The following is a 16,982-nucleotide window of genomic DNA, read 5'->3' on the forward strand; positions in this document are numbered from 1 at the left end:
AAAAAATAATACAAAAATGTAAAAACCTTACAGCCCATTGCCCTAGCATAACATCTAGCCAGTATAACCCTCCTGCCCCCGTTCAAAACCCCCAAACCCGTTAAGCCATAGGCATAAAAATTATACAAAAATGTACACCTTATAGTATGCTCCCTGGTGCTGGGAACGTATGGAAAATCTATATAAATTAGGTATTTCTGAAATCAGGACACCTGAATTGATAAACTTGGAGGGGATTTTCCATCACTTTACCTAATTTTGTGAGGATTCTGAGGGAAAATTTAAAAATTATTAGTTTTTTTTCTAATTGTCGCTAGTTTTTACTAAATTTCTCATTCTAAATTTTCAGCTAATCATCCAACTATGGTATCAAAAGAAAGCTCTATCTCTCCTTGAAAAAAACAATATATAGTTTACATGGGTACACTATTCACAGGAAAAGAGAATAATCGCTGAACCGACATAGCACAAAAATGGCAAAATTGCTCCGGGCTTTGAGGTACCAAAAACCCCTGGGATTGAAGGGGTTTAAACCATTGGGTAGTAGATTTACTTTGATGTTTAGGGTCATTGTCCTGCTGCAGCCCAACTATTGCTAGTAGTGTTGTGGAGAGTCAACATGCTCTTTGGCAAACTTCAAACAGCGATATTAAATTGGAGAGCAGAGGCTTCCTCTGTGGTGTCCTGCCGTGGACTTCATGTCTGTGTTGCATACGGTAGACTCATGAACAGAGATGTTAGTCGGTGCCAATGATTCCTTCAAGCCTTTAGCTCTTAATCTAGGGTTTGTTTGTTCTTTATGTTCACCTCAGTAAACATTGTGTTATCCCCTTGGAGCCCTCTTGGCTGGGCGCCCACTTCTAGGGAGAGTAGCCACAGAACTAAATAGTTTCAATTTATAAACAATGTTGATAAATATGTTAACTATTTGAGATTACATTGTAACCCTTTCCAGCTTTATGCAAATCAACAATTCTTGTCTGTAGGTCTTGTGAGATTTCTTTCTTTGTGATGCATTGTTTAGCTGATGCATTTTGAGAATAGCAAACCCAAAAAGTGTGGGGTTTTTATTATGTCAAAGTAGGTCTAAAACACAACTCCAATCCTGTTTCATTGATTGGACTCCAAACAGCTTTTGTTGAAGTGATTAGCCTAGAGATTCACAGTTTTTCCAACCCACACTGTGAATGTTTGAATGAAACAGACAAGATATAATAATTTATTAGTACACAAAACAAACCTGTTCATTATTGTAACTTTGATGAAGATCATATCATTAAGACAAATTTATACACAAATGCTTGTAATTCCAAAGGGTTCAATTTTTCTTGCCACCGTATCCATTTTTATTTATTATAAATACATCCTGACATTTTTAACAAAGTACGGTATCTACTTACAACCAAACGTTTTTAGCCTAAAGGTGTAATGCCAGTAAAATTGGCTCAAGAACGTCCGTGCTGAACATATATAAATTTGCATCTAGAGCGTGACACTGATTATCAATTATATTCGACAGTGTATTTCATATTGAAGGTAAGTGGGTGTTTCTAGTTTTAAAAACCTGTTAAAGCCATTATTGCGCTCCTCCACTTGAAAACAACTCAAAGGCACACTGCGTTACTTACTCAGTTACCTAAGCCATTATTATTTATTTGTTTTATATAGCGCCATCAAATTCCATAGCGCTGGAATAATAAGCCATATTATTATATGACTGTCTTCTTTCCCCATTTAAATCAAAACTTTCATATTGTAATAGGAGTTGGATAATCAGACAAGCCGCTGTTATTACTCCCCTAACTGTATGGGGGGGAGGCTAGTGGCAGACTGTTGCCCCATTGGCACCGTCTATATGGCAGTACATTGTGAGGCAGCCATCTCGTCAGCCACCTTATGCCAAATTGCCATTCAAAACTAGAAGCAAAGACTATACAATGTTGGAGGAAGCATAGGAGATCTTTACATGAACACAGGTGAATCAGATATGACCTCAAGTGGGCCACCGACAAACCACCCGTGAAGACCTCTTACATCAGGAAAACTGGATATTTTATGCCTCTATTTTTTACCCAGTAAAATCCTGAATGGCAGATAATTGAATTACCCCCACCTCATGTGAACTACTACTGCCAACATGCTCAGTCAGCTTAATCTACCACTGAGGCAAATCCCACATACTTTCATTAAACAACAACACTTAATTCTACACCGTGAAGAGGGTCGGCGAACTGCTGTGGCTGCCCAGATGTTTTAAGATGGCATTGTTTAGTCAGAACTCCCATCAGCCTCAGCCTCCTAAGCACTGACATGGAATCAGACGTGTTTGCTCACGTAAATAGTTAACGGCTTGCTTATTGTACATTAATTCCGTGAGGTAAGAGCAGTGGAAGCTTCTCATCGCAAATGCGCGGGAAAACGCAACGCGAAGTCTCGCTATTCGCCGGCCTCAAACATAGCGGCTGGTGATTGGCTCAGAAAGCTGTCGCTCAGCGGAGGACACTCCGATTGTGGCAGCCCTCTCGCTGAGAACCGATCTCATTGGCTCTCAAGACGTTACTATGCTCGACTCCCGGTTGCTAAGGGAGGGACAACTATCGTAACAACGGCTGGCCAATCAGTGTTAGGGGAGGGAAATAGCCTGCGAAAAGAAAGCCCGCGAAGCGCTGCCGCGTGTGTGTGCGAAGCAGTGTTCGTTCCTCTCACACGCCATCATGCCGCGGGATTACCAGGCCGACAAAGGTAACTGCGGGAAATGGGCGCCGCTCGGGACGCGGGGGATATGGCAGCGCCTGTGAGCGCGACGAAGGTTTCACGCTACGGGTCTGCCTGCGCAATTATGTGAAATGCGATGGCAGCTGATCCATTCTCGAGTAGTTTGGGTTTTTAGAAGCCTTGGTGTCAGATGTCTCCCTTTCCCGCAGGCTAACGCGGCGGTGGGATAACGGGGTCTCCGGTATGTTCGGGGGGGGTGCACTGAGGACGTGTAAGCGCGTGCTCCCCGCTCAGATGCCTGACTGTGCTGTCGGCGCGTGGCCATCGGTACAGCGACGCGGTCTGTGAATGGGAATAACTTCTTTGTCTTGTTCAGGCTAACGTTGCTCACATGGTTCAGGTCGCCCTGTACATCGACCTTGGGCCGGCCCTGTCTGTGATCTCCTCGTTAGAGACCATGTCTGCTCCCTTTCCTCCTATATAGTGAGCTTTACTTCAAGGCTGCATAAAAATGCTTGTCCTGGACGAGGCCGACGAGATGCGGAGCAGAGGTTTCGAGGACCAAATCTACGATATCATCCAGAAGCTGAGCAGCAACGCCCAGGTGAGAGTCAGCCCGCCGCGGGCCCCCAGGTCTGTTTTATGATGATATCCCATGCGTGTCATCTGAAGCCCAGGACACTCTGCATTGTTCCTGCGCAGACTGCGTCTTGCGGTCTGCGTCAGTGTGGTGCAGAGGATCCTGGGAAATGATCTTCCCAACCTATCTGAAAACTGACCTCTACCAAATGCATTGCGTCTCTGTGGTCTCCGATTGGCGTGTAACGCGCTTCACGGGAGATCTCAGACTCTGCTTACGAACGGTTGCTCACAGGAGTCCTTTCTTCTCCAGGTGGTCCTGCTCTCAGCCACCATGCCTGCAGATGTGCTTGAAGTGACGGAGTTTATGCGCGATCCGTATCCTGGTCAAGAAGGAAGAGCTGACCCTGGAGGGTATTTGGCAGTTCTACGTCAATGTGGAGAGAGGTGAGTGCGCACTTCAGTGTTACTCCAGTCTCACCTGCCCCCGTCACTGGGCAAGGACTCACCTGTCGTGGTGCAGATTCTTATATCTGGCGGGGGCAGATTATTTCACTCCATATTCATCCCAGCGCAGCAACTCTGTGACTGTCAGCTGGTTCATGCTGTGGGGACAGATCTGCCGTGTCGGGGTCGGGGGGGGCAGCATGTCTGTCACGGTAAGTTTCACATTCTAATGGGGTCTTTGTGTTTCCCTCCAGAGTGGAAGCTGGACGCGCTCTGTGACCTGTATGAGACCCTCACTACCACGCAGGCCATCATCTTCATCAACCCTCGCAGGAAGGTGGACTGGCTGACAGAGAAGATGCATGCCCGGGACTTCACCATGTCGGCCTTGGTGAGTTGAGTTAGATGATGATGGCCCTCCAGGCAGGGTTTGCCTGAGGACTTACCCAACCCGTTCTCCCCTCCCCCCCCGTCACTGGGCAAGGACTCGTCTAACATGATGTAGATTCTTATATCTGGCGGGGGCAGAATAAATCACCCCATATTCATCCCAGCGCAGCCTTGTTGTGACTGCCGGCTGGTTCATGCTGTGGGGACAGCTGAGTACATGTGTGTCTGAGCTGTCTGACTGTCTCTCTTCCATCAGCACGGCGACGTGGACCAGAAGGAGAGAGACTACAACTTGCCAACCAACAGAGAAAACTACATCCACAAGTAGGTGTCCGGGGGGGGGGGCTGCTCAGGCCTTGTGGGCCAAGGGAACCCTCTCTGCCCAGCCTCCTATGCTGGCTGCAGGACGAAAGCCCTTGGCAGAGAAAGTGAGTCTGTGCTCCACCGTGGGAAACACTCATTGCTTCCTGCAACTTAAACACGGTCCACACGATATCGGCTGCCCGGCTTCAGTTTGCTCGATGCTTTGGGAATTGTTTTTTTAATGAGAACTGGGGGGGTGAGTTAGCCTTTATTGGGGAGGAGTAATTGTGCAGATGCAAAGGGCGAAATGGAGAAACAAGTGCTCTATGGGGACTGAAACGCAGGGTTCAGGAGCCATGGCGCATCTGCAGCTCCTGGTAGCACATGGGACGGCTGAGAGTCCTCATAGTTGCTGTCTGATCTGCGGTCTTTTTTCACTTCCAGTGTTGGCAGAGGTGGCCATCTCGGTGGGAAAGGAGTCGCCATTAACACGGTGACCGAAGAGGACAAGCGCACTCTTAAAGACGTTGACTTTCTACAACACCACAATCGAGGAAATGCCAATGAACGTGGCCTACCTCATCTAACCCCCCCTCCCCCAGCGTGGGCAGGGTGAAAAAAAACTAAATTTATAAAACATCCCATGGGGGGCGCCACGGAAACGGAGTACCCAGCATGGTTTAAAGCCCGCTAACACTCGGGCTGCACCCATTAATTCCTGTATGAACGGTAAATGATATATATATATATTTTGTTTCAAATAAATATTTTGAGGCTATTGTGGCTGTAAAGAAATAAACTGGTTTTTGTCTTTCCTTCTCTGAAGTTAACACTAATGCCTCACTCCCTGCCTTTTCCCAAATCAGTGGACCAAATGCTACCCCCAGCCCAAAAATCAGGCAGCTCGATTTGAACTTTTTATGAAATAAATTACAGGAGGCGCTCAAGTGTTCTAAATCAGAACACCAAGCCAATAAGAGATAAGCATACCTGCGGAACGTCACTGGGCAGTAAGCGTTCCCACCGTCATCGCAGGAAACACGCCCATTAAAAAGGGAAATGGGCAGGGAGTGGGACGTGTCAGGACCTGAGGATTCGGGAGTTGCCCCAGAGATGCAGCGCTTCTCCCGGGGTTCTTCAAGCCAAACTCAGAGTTCCCGGGTTATATTCCTTCTTTTTTAAGGATTTCAACAAAAATGTCAAAGTATAACAATTACATACAGTGCTATAATTGTAAGAAATCATTAACCCCTTCAATCCCCTATGGACGTACCCAGACATCCAAAAACCGCCTAGTAAAAAACCCCTATGGATGTACCGGTACGTCCAGCCCTTCGTGCAGTGTCAGGGACACATCCCTGCCGCTGCACGGGAGACCAGGCTGTCGTTTGACAGCCTGGACTCCCCACTGACAGCAGAAGCCGGCATCGCCGGCTCTTTTACTGTCCGATCTGCTGTAACAGCTCCCGGCATGAAAGCCGGAAAGCTGTTAAGTTTCAAACTGGCCGATCACACGATCGGGCATTCCCTTCCGGGTTGCGTCACTGCTGACGTTACCCGGACGTTCATCGGAGGACAGGATATCCCCTGCAGAGGATATCCTGTCCTCCGATGAGGCACAGACGCTGCGATCTCTATGCACGTCTGTGAGATCAGTGTGATCGGTGCAGGAGGGGAGTGAGAAACCATGTCTCTCACCCCCCCTCCCGTCCTGAAACAGAAAAGCTGGAAAAAATAAAACGGTTATTCATTTAAAAAATAATAAAAAAATCAATAAAATAATAATAATGTGAGCTGTGATGTCATTGTGATCTAAGAGGACCTCTAACCATTTGTGTGTAAAAAAATATATATATATAAAAAATGCAACAAAAAAAAATAATAAAATAAAAAAAATATATAAAAAAGATAATATAAAAAAACCTTACATCCCATTGTCCTGGCATAACATCTACCCAGTATAACCCTCCTGCCCCCGTTCACAACCGCCAAACCTGTTAAGCCATAGGCATAACAATTATACAAAGAATGTGCACCTTATAGTATGCTCCCTGGTGCTGGGAAAGTATGGAAAATCTATATAAATCAGGTATTTCTGAAATCAGGACACCTGAATTGATAAACTTGGAGGGGATTTTCCATCACTTTACCTAAATTTGTGAGGATTCAGAGGGAAAATTAAAAAACAAATAGCTTTTTTTTCCTAATTTTTGCTAGTTTTTACTAAATTTCTCATTCTACATTTTCAGCTAATCATCCAACTATGGTATCAAAAGAAAGCTCTATCTCTCCTTGAAAAAACAATATATAGTTTACATGGGTACACTATTCACAGGAAAAGAGAATCATCTCTGAACCGACATAGCGCAAAAATGGCAAAATTGCTCCGGGCTTTGAGGTAGCAAATACCCCTGGGATTGAAGGGGTTAAACAGCATGCTTTTGGTTGCCGGTTTCTCATTAGGGAGATCTGGAAACATGGCCACATCCAACCGTACCGCATCCTACTCTGTAGTGCAGACCAAGTACCTGGGTCCGGTGTACGGGGTGGAGTTTGTGCTGGCGGTATTGGGCAATGGATTTGCAATCTGGCTCCTTGGGCCTCGAGAAACAAAGGATCGTCATGCTGGCTGTGAGTGACCTGTCCTACGCCCTATCATTGCCACTGCTGGTGGCCTACTACGTGATTGGCAAGAGATGGATGTTTGGTGTTGGCCTATGCAAGTTAGAACGTTTCCTTTTCAACTGCAACCTCTATGGTGGTATCTTCTTCATCACGTGTATCAGTGCCAACCGCTGCCTGGGCATAGTGTACCCATTCTATGCTAGGGGGAGAGTTGAGAGCAAGCACGCCAAGTTTGTTTCTGCAGGTGTGTGGCTGTTGGTAGCCGTAATCTCTGCATATAGGTGAGCGCATGTCCACCCTGAAGCATCTGAAGCTATTGCATGTTATATTGTTACATAACACAAGACTTAGATGACCAACAAGTGCTTCATATTCGAACGTCTGTGGTGATGCTAAGTTTAATTTCACAGGTGTACCTGCATTATGCTCCTTTAGGATATATAAAGGGCATCAGCGAGCTCAACTGTTTGATGCATGCGATAATGAAATATGGAGCGATTAAACTGTGTGTATGTGTATATATAAATATATAATATATACATATATAATGTGTATATATACACACACACACACACATACTTCTGTATATATACATAGTGGCAAGAAAAAGTAACTAAACCCTTTGGAATTACCTGTTTTTCTGTATTGTTTATAAAATGTGATCTGATCTACATATATATTGCAAGTATAGACAAACACAATGTGCTAAAGCCAACAACACACAAACAATGATAATCTTTCATGTGTTTATTGAACCCATTAAGCATTCACTGTGCTTGTAGAAAAAGTAAGTGAGCCCTTGGATTTAATAAATGGTCGAACCTCCTTTGGCAGCAATAACTTCAAACAAGCGCTTCCAGTAACCGCGGATCAGAGCTGGGCAACGTTCACGAGGAATTTTAGTTCTTCCTTACAGAACTGTGTAAACTCAGCCATAGTTCAAGGATGTCTGCAGTGAACATCGTTCCACAGCATCTATAATGGGTTAAGGTCTGGGCTCTGACTGGGTCGCTCCAAAGGGCAGGTTCTTTTTTTTTTTTTTTTTTTTTCTTCTTCTTCTTTAATGCCAGTAAAATTGGCTCAAGAACTTCTGTGCTGAACATACGTAAATTTGCATCTAGGGTCTGACGCTGATTATTATATTCGACAGAGTATTTCACATTGAAGGTAAGTGAGTGTTTCTATCTTTAAATACCTGTTAAAGCCATTAGTGCGCGCCTCCACTTGAAAACAACTCAAAGGCATACTGCGTTATTTACTCATTTACCTATTGTTTTATATAGCGACATCAAATGCGGTAGCGCTGGAATAATAAGCCATATTAATATTATATGACTGCCTTCTTTCCCCATTCAAATCACTTGGATAATCAGACAAGCCGCTGCTGCCATGCCCCTCACCCACCCACCCACATATGCAGTTTAACAAATTGTATTACCAGTATCAGATAAATATACATTTTGAAGAATACTGTGTTTTTGCATAAATGTTTTCAGGCAGTTGCATATTTGTAAAGTTTCCATCTCTGCTATCTGTGATCTGCAAGACAGACTGACTCCTTATACTACATTGTGGACGATTCAGCTTTTCTCAAGAAACACCCTGGGAGGCTGGGGGGGGGGGGGGCTGCTGTGTGTGTTCACTTTTTAAAGAAAAACCTGTGCGTACATGCACAGAATTTATGCCGCCACAAAATGTTTTTTTCTCATACATGGGCAACATATGCATATTAGATCAAAAATAGTTATAAAGGAAAGCTATAAATAAAAAGTTCAAATACTCAAAGTTCTCCCTTTATTTTATAAGCTTCAAAATTACCCAGTTTGATGTTTTAATAAAAAAAAAAAAAATGAAAGCTTTTTTTTTTTTTTAAATATTATAAAAAGCCCTTTGAAAGCTTTTTACCAGCAAACCCCAGACCTAATTTAAGGATTACAATTTCAAGTTGAGTCAAGTTATTTTTTGCATGACCCTGGCTACATGCTACATCTTCCTCATCTCAATGGGATACAATGCTAAAGGAATTCAGCCTTCCCCACAGAGTCAGGGGAAGAATACAAATTTTGTTACAGGGGTATCAAGAGGATCCTACCTCTGGAAAGCTTATTTCCACCCAACGTTAATTTGAGATGCTGGAGCAACAAGTGAGACCAATCAGCCATAGCAACGTCTTTATCCACGTCAAAATTGTCACTTGTGTGCACAGTAATAAATATCACAAATGCATGTTTTTCATAAATTAATCACAGACAAGTTTTTCCATCAAATTCATTTATTAGCCAAGCCACCCAAAGCAAGATAACTTATGGCTCTTCCATTAACAGACAGCAACGCTCAGCTTAGTTGGTGGAGGGCCTGTGGAGAAAATAAAAATGGGTAAAAAGGAAAGATATATAAAAATTTTAAAATATATGAGTGCATGATTGTAAAATCAGGTTGCACAACGTGTTGCACAAATGAGAAAAGACTCGCCCCACGCATCCGTACACATTTATAACCTCGCTACAACCACAACTGTCAGATTTAATCAATATGGTCTCTGCGGCGTGACATAATATCGACAAGCACATAATAAATTCTTCAAGTAAAAACCAATGCAGAAATAAACCAAAGCCTCATGTAGTGCAGTGGCTGTGCGCTCATTATGCAGGAGCAGAAGAGGTATACAGCCAAACGCTTTTTGGAGCTGGGGTGCTGATGAGCTTCAACCTTTTCTGCAAGCTATACCAAACCTAATCTTGTAGAGGACCATAATGTTTATTGGCAGATAGACAAAGATAAGCAGGTTCCTGCTAAAAAAGGCTTAAAAAAAAAAAAAAAAAAAAAAAACACATTTCCTGACCCTCTGCAGAATGCTTTTTTATCAGATTATATATAAGTGCAGCAGGCAGCGCTAAAAGGGTTTGTCACAAATGCCAATTCACATCATAGGTTACAGTATATGAGAACACAATAGTGTGTTATTTGCTTACTTGGCCCATTCCACGTTGAGAATTAGATGATCGTAACCAAATCCAGAAACTCCAGCAATGGCACGAGCTGCATCCTCTCTACGGTGAAAGCTGATAAAGGCGAAACCCTGAAAAGCAATAAATATCAATGAGTTGTGGGGGTTCTCCGGTCTTCGTGGAAGAATACATAGATGGGAACGGGGCGGTAGATCCCACTCTCGCAAGGCAGTGTCACAGAGCTCCTACCTTTGATTGGCCAGTGGTCTTATCCTTGGCCAAGTAGATACGAGAGATTGACCCGAAAGGTCTAAAAAGCTCCTGGAGGTCAGTTTCCCGGGTATCTTCAGACAAGTTGGTTACACGAATGGTGGCATTGTCATCAGCTGCAAGAGGAATGCAAGGAATTTAATTCAACCTGGCAACTCATTAACCTAATTAAATAAAGATATCTGTGCAGCTTTTTTTTTTTTTTTAACACATTACCATTATAGATATCTCCTGGACTTTCTAAATATTTAACCACAGAAACAAATTAGATGTGTTTGCTCTCTAGTGGTGGAAATGGGGTATTGCAGGGATCCTCATACCTCTCCTGTTAGGCTGCATGGACTCTCCTCTTCTGCTTCCACCATCTCTCAGACTGGGAGGGACATACTTTCCAGTCTTGCTTACTGGGGCCTGTGCTGGTTCAGGTTCTACAATAAGAAAGGAAAAAAAACATATTACAAGCTGAAGTCAAGTGGTCACTACACATGAGTAAGTTATTCCCATTATAAGTATTGCAATTAAAGATAGGGGGTTAACCAGTTACAGGTGAGGAATGCTGACCTGCTCCTGGAACCTTTTCCTTGTCTGCTGTGGAGAGGCCGAGCTGTTCAGCCAATTCCTTCTGCATGGGTCCCAAGGTATCCTTGTAGGGGCATCTTGTGGTCCAGTGGTCACCCTTACAGATTCTACAAGAAACAATCTTTTGACCCTTCAGCTTGTTCATGGGGTCTTCCTCCTCCTGACTATTCAGATCCTGTGGGAATAGAGCAAAGCTTAGAGGCAGACAAGAACAAAACTGACAGCAAAACAGAAAAAAAATTTGTATCCCAGGATCATTTTTCTTAATGACCAACTTACTTCCTTGTTGGTGATGAAGGTCATCAGAACATCATCGCTAACTGTGGTGGTGGCCACATTTGGTCCTGGTGGGTCGTATTCCGAATTGCCAAACTTCTTCCAATTCTGGAGAAGGAAAAGTTACGTTTTATAACCCAGTTTATTCTGATAAATATCTGTACCGTCCACAACTGTCAACCCTCACCCTCCCTTAAAATCTTCTCACCTTCCTTCGAGCCACAGTCTTTGAAGCTTTGCGAGTTTCAATCTTAAAAGTGCGAACAATCTACAGGGTGAAAAAAGGGAGAACAGGTATTTTATTATTTAAAAATGAACCATATATTTAATAGAAAAGCTATTAACATCTTCCAAACTGTAAAAACAAAACCACATTTTTTTTTTTTTCTTAGCAAGAGAGGCCAGACGGCTAGCAAGTTATATATATGGGGAAACAATTCATGCAATTCATAGGAAGCCACAATTCTCATGCCATGTTTATATATAACTATAAGATCTAGGTTCAAAGACATAGTGCAGTTAACCCATTACAATGGCTCTCCGTCCACAGCACAGGTCCCACAGTGTGACCCCCACCTTGATTTTCTTGTCATTCTCATCAAGTTTGTACTCCGTAACGGTTTTGATGTTGCCGTTGATCACCTCTCGGGGCTGGTCAAGGACAACTAGGGGGAAAAAAAGCATTATAGTAGAGCACAATAACTAAGCACCAAGTGTATAGTGTGTATATTATATCGCCACGGTATATTTATCCACATATTTATCCCGAGAAGAGAGAAAAACAACTTGTACAAGTCCAAAAACATAGCTCATGCTGCCAGTTTACAGCATGGGCCGTATCAACAACTATAAAGTACTATAAGCCGACGATAAGGCAGCGCTTATTTTGAGCATACAAGTCTGACTTTGTAACTTGGCAATTGTGTTTTTCGTACAGCCCATGACACATTTAGGTTGTTTTGTCTAACCACATTGCTGTTTAAGTAACGGGTACACTGGAAATGTCTCAACGCCTACTCTTAGTGTATAGCATTACCATGACAACAACCATTACGTTTTAAAAAGTTACTAACTAGAATGATAAACGACGTCTGCATCGCACACCTTGATTTCACACTGGAAACGTTACAAGATCAGTAATGTTATAATGCGCCCGGCCCTTTAACCCACATGCGACATGCTGATTTACTCACTGGTGGAGTGATCCAATTTAGGAAGAGCTGGACTTAAGGGTTCCACATCATCCGTCTCCTCCTCCACCTGATCGGCCCAACTGGGCTTCGAGCTGCAGAAAAAACAAAAAAAACCCACACGTATGTTAAAGATCCATTATCGTCAGTGTAGGGTATGTGATAAAACTGACTCAGCAGAACATAATATGGAGTGAACATAAGATGCAGAACATAATATGGGGTGTTCCAGTGCAGGGGTTAAATTTTGCTTGGATCTAAGAGCAAGCCAAAAAAGTTAGGAGCCAGCTTTTTTTTCTTTCCGAATTATGTTTATATTTTCATATTTTACCTAGTGCCCAGGTTTGTGGAGCCCTGTCATACACTAATACACAAACTAACATCTTATGCTAACACACACATGCCAACATCTTATGCTCACGCACACACACGCCAACACTATATGCTGATACACACTCACGCTAATGCCATACTGTGACAAACACCATACGTGCTAGCATCACGCTCTTATACACACGACGACCAACATAACGCATATATAAAAATACACACACGAACACTATGGACACACACACTGAATCTGGCACTACAATACAGGGGACATACTGATTGGCACTATACATTCACACACACACACACTACTCCCCTGCCACCGGTGTGGTGAAGCCAGAGACGTAGCCCCCCAGTGTACATTATGTGACGCCGATGGGCGCCTCATTGTACCCACTAGACCTAGTGGTTTCTAGTAAGCATGGCGACTGGGTTTTCACAAACCCTGTTCTAGTGACCTGTGTTCCAGTCATCTCTATGGTTTTCATATAGCCTGAGAAGTAAATATTACAACTATTAATACCCCCCCCCCCGGATCCCTTACTTGTTTGCCCCTCTCTTTCTTCTGGTTTTGCATCTAAACTAATATTTCAGGAGAAATCATAACAAATAAAAACACCTTCATCAAACAAAGCAGTAACAGAAACTCCACCACTCCACTGAGTTTCAATCCTCAAACGAAGGGTCCTAGTAGGTCTATTTTCTATTGCTACCCCTTTGAAGATCCATCTTAGAAGGTTTGAAAGGCTGGAAGAAGCAAAGCTACAAAGAAGTCAATAGGAAGGTCCAAGCCGGGTTAGCGATGGCTCTCTCTCAAACTCAGTGGATATGTCCGGCTGGCTTAGCATCTCCCCTCTCTTGGTTTCTGCGCAAAACTTTACAGCGCAAGCAATACAATTCACCGAACGCGTAACAATCCAACCAATCAGGGAAGCACAGCCACGACTTCAACACCCGACACGACTCATTGCAGACACAGCCCAGCACGCGTGTCAATGCTTCCAGCCACACCAAGGACGGAGGAGCTTATCACGCAAATTCACACGACTCGAACCGCTGAACCACTCGTTTCAACAGCACAGTATATATCGAAACACACAAAAGGAGACAACTTCTATTTCTTCCCCAATCATGTTTTTATTTTCATATATTACCCCCTGGTCTTCAGTTATTTATGGGGGCAATACCACTTAAAAAACACACCTTTCTTCTGTGCTGCACCACTTTGTATGGTACTGCAGTTAACCCCTTCATGACAAGAGGTATTTTACACCATTAAGACTGAAGCTTTATGTTTAACCATTATTCTTACACACACACCTTACAGTAACACACGCACGCTAACATCTCATACTCACAAACCTTACAGCAACACACATGCTAACATTCTACACTCGTGCCAACACCATACATTGTTACACACTATATGCTGATGCCACACTGCAACATACACAACACCATAAACTCTAACGCTACACTCTCAGCGGCCAACGCTATACACATACATAAAAACACACTAACACTATGCACACTTAATCTGACACTACAGAAGACATACCGACTCTGGCACTATACATTTACACACACGCTGAGCCCTGATTTAAGATAAACATTTCCCCCTCAATCTCTATTCCAAATTCTATACAGATTGACCACTTTGTAATTTATTCTCCAACTTTGGCAAACATTACTTCCCACAAACGGCATTACACTTCAAAAGGGACACCTCATCCATTATATGCATTTTAATAGATACTGTAGCTGAGTGGCCCATTTTATCTTTCATTTGCTCCATCGGCAAATGCCTGGAGGAATCCAGCAGAATCTCATCCTATGCATTTGCCAAGTATAACAACGGCTGAATTTCCGCGGTGCCATTACAACAATGGAACAAGTGCTTGACCATGGCGCAGATAATGAATAGTCCTACAAAAAGGTGCAAACACCGTAGAAAGACATTTAAGACATATGATAGCTGCATGGTCCCTTTAGATTTTCATTCATATGCAGTTGCCCCTTACCTGTCCTCCTGCATTACTGTGAACTTTTATATTTCCTCTAGCATTAGTATAAAAGACAATTAAACATAACGATAAAAGACACCCCAAAGATTATACTTCACCCCTACAATAAGCTAACAGGTGTAATGTCTGCATTTTATCCCACCATTCTACCCATTACTTTTGAGGGAGTTGGCGGGATAAGCATATTTTAGGTATTTTATAGTATGAAAACACATTTCCCTCCAATTAGTCTCCATTTTTCTTCATATTATATTCGTCATACAAAGCAAAGTTTATGTCTAAACAAAGCCCTGAGAGAAACCGTATAAGATATGTCCGAGTGCATCAGATAAAAGAGAGGAGAGCCAAAGCGGGTTCAAGGAGCTGGATGTGAAAAAAAACACTAATAAAAAAAGGCTAATAATGTCTTAAGAACTGGCTGCGAGAGCTTGCAATCTAATAAAACCTCGGCATCTAACAAACAGCAGGAACCCCAGACTCTTAGTATGGTGACAATGTCATGTCAATATATATTACATGATATAGGCAACGTATAGTTATTTTATTAATCATATGATTCTGCCACATCTGGTTAGCTTTGTCCCTCATGGTACCCACCCTGATATTCCTGTCAACCAGCCTGCAGCCATGTCTTACACACACACACACACTATATATATATATATATATATATATACACACACACACTCTAACGCCTAATTGCACCCATTACACCATCACTTAATTCTGCCTCCATTGTAGAAACCCTGTATGCCCTCCCCCTGCATTTCACTGCGGCGTCCCGCTCACCCATTTTAGTAAATATACCCCAACACCTCTCAAACGCCCAGGCTTCACATCCCCTCAATCGGTTTTTCTCCTCTCCCGCTCAGTCTGCGGTCCCTAACCCCCACCACTCACTCATAGTCGCCGGTCGGCATGTTTCTGGCCTCACAGATGGCGCCTCCGGAAGTTGAAGAAAGAGCCTTATTTCCCCACACGTAATAGCAAAGAGACGGAGAGAACTTCCGGTGCCGCTCCAGCACAAGTTGTGTCTCTATGGTAGTTGTAGCGGTGCCGGCCAAGGGCGGGCCACGTGACAGTAGTCTTCCTGTAGTTATAGGAGCGCATAATTTAACCAGTGATGCATTATAGAATAAATAATGAAATAAAGGCACTGGCACCGCAACTGCCATTAAAAGTGTACCTCCAACCCTTGCTTTAGTGAATAAAGTCCATTATATTATTAGATGGAAGTAAATCCACTTAATAAATTATTTTCGTGTGAAATTACACATACAGCAGGTGAAAAAGGATGATTTTTCATTTTTTTTTAATTGAAGCTCCAATGACAGTGTTTCACTGACAAGAAAAATTGAAAAAAACTAGTGCCAAAAGTGGCCACGATGGGCGCCACATTCCCCAATCATCATCTTCTGGGGTCGCACTCCCCAAGACGATACACAACCCCTAATTCCCATGCCCAGACAGAAGGCCTGCAGAGAGGCGAGATCTTCTCGGTTCTTCTCCACACAGAAGGATCACTGGAGATGTCTGAGGGGGGCCTCGCTCACCCAAAAAAAAATCTTTGAGGGATCCGGTGTCAGTTTTTCTATGTTTACAAGAAACCTGTGATCTTGCCATGAAACATTCAATCGTATATGGCGAGTTTCCTCTGGCTCGACTACTATTGGAAAGTTTAAAAAAAAATATATACCGTATATATTTACTAAGACGACGTGAAACAACTCGCTACACAATTATACGCCCATACTATTGGCCATCAGTCTCCAGAATTTTCTAAAAGCTCCTAGGAAGTCAATCTGCAGACCTCCGCTAGACTAAAAACTTTTCCCAGCATCTGATGGACTTTGTCTACTCGGTCGCGGGAAGCAAGGCGACTGTCATCGCTTGGGGTGGACGTGCATGAACACAGCATTGTTTGGTGTACAGAATACGTAGGATTGTTATTCATTACGGAAGGTCCAACGGTTTTACCAATATATATTCATTTAAGAGAGAAGAAAGATTAAGTTCTACTTACCGAGAGCTTCTTTTCCCTGCCAATCCCTGGTGACACTATGAGAGACTCCTCCTCCGTACCTGAGATAGGGCAGGACTCAAACATTTAAAAGGCCCCTCCCCTCCTAGCACCCTCAGTGAATATCAAAGACCACACAGGAAAACAGAATCGCTGCAAAAACAAACATTTATTGAAAGGAAGGGAGGGAACAAAACGTGTCACCAGGGATTGGCAGGGAAAAGAAGCTCTCGGTAAGTAGAACTTAATCTTTCCCTGCCATCCCAGGTGACACTATGAGAGATAT

At 43.3% G+C, this 16,982-nt stretch overlaps 1 protein-coding gene and 1 non-coding gene across 2 annotated transcripts; one reads left to right on the forward strand and one right to left on the reverse strand.

Moving 5' to 3' along the window:
- Positions 1-3,352: 3,352 nt before the first annotated feature.
- Positions 3,353-3,490, forward strand: LOC128492993 (small nucleolar RNA SNORD10). Its single transcript, XR_008354197.1, has one exon. It is a non-coding gene; the product is annotated as a small nucleolar RNA SNORD10 (small nucleolar RNA).
- Positions 3,491-9,313: 5,823 nt separating this feature from the next.
- On the reverse strand, positions 9,314-15,679 carry EIF3G (eukaryotic translation initiation factor 3 subunit G). The gene is made up of 10 exons (XM_053464861.1): positions 15,577-15,679; positions 12,326-12,417; positions 11,709-11,797; positions 11,341-11,400; positions 11,136-11,240; positions 10,839-11,031; positions 10,598-10,705; positions 10,257-10,393; positions 10,032-10,138; positions 9,314-9,414 (listed from the first exon to the last, which is right to left on the reverse strand). Exons 1-10 carry the CDS (start codon positions 15,594-15,596, stop codon positions 9,399-9,401), a joined length of 927 nt encoding a protein of 308 aa, XP_053320836.1. The 5' UTR covers positions 15,597-15,679; the 3' UTR covers positions 9,314-9,398.
- Between the last annotated feature and the right edge of the window lie 1,303 nt (positions 15,680-16,982).

This window comes from Spea bombifrons, chromosome 4 (genome assembly GCF_027358695.1).
Source record: "Spea bombifrons isolate aSpeBom1 chromosome 4, aSpeBom1.2.pri, whole genome shotgun sequence".
In the NCBI taxonomy this organism is placed as follows: domain Eukaryota; kingdom Metazoa; phylum Chordata; class Amphibia; order Anura; family Pelobatidae; genus Spea; species Spea bombifrons.

Excerpts from the sequence above, each read along its gene's own strand:
- EIF3G (XM_053464861.1), bottom strand. The coding sequence starts at position 15,596 with ATGCCGACCGGCGACTATGA. Across the intron at positions 11,032-11,135 it reads CCTTCATCACCAACAAGGAA|GATCTGAATAGTCAGGAGGA; the intron begins GTAAGTTGGTCA and ends CTATTCCCACAG. Across the intron at positions 10,394-10,597 it reads CATGCAGCCTAACAGGAGAG|CTGATGACAATGCCACCATT; the intron begins GTATGAGGATCC and ends TTCCTCTTGCAG.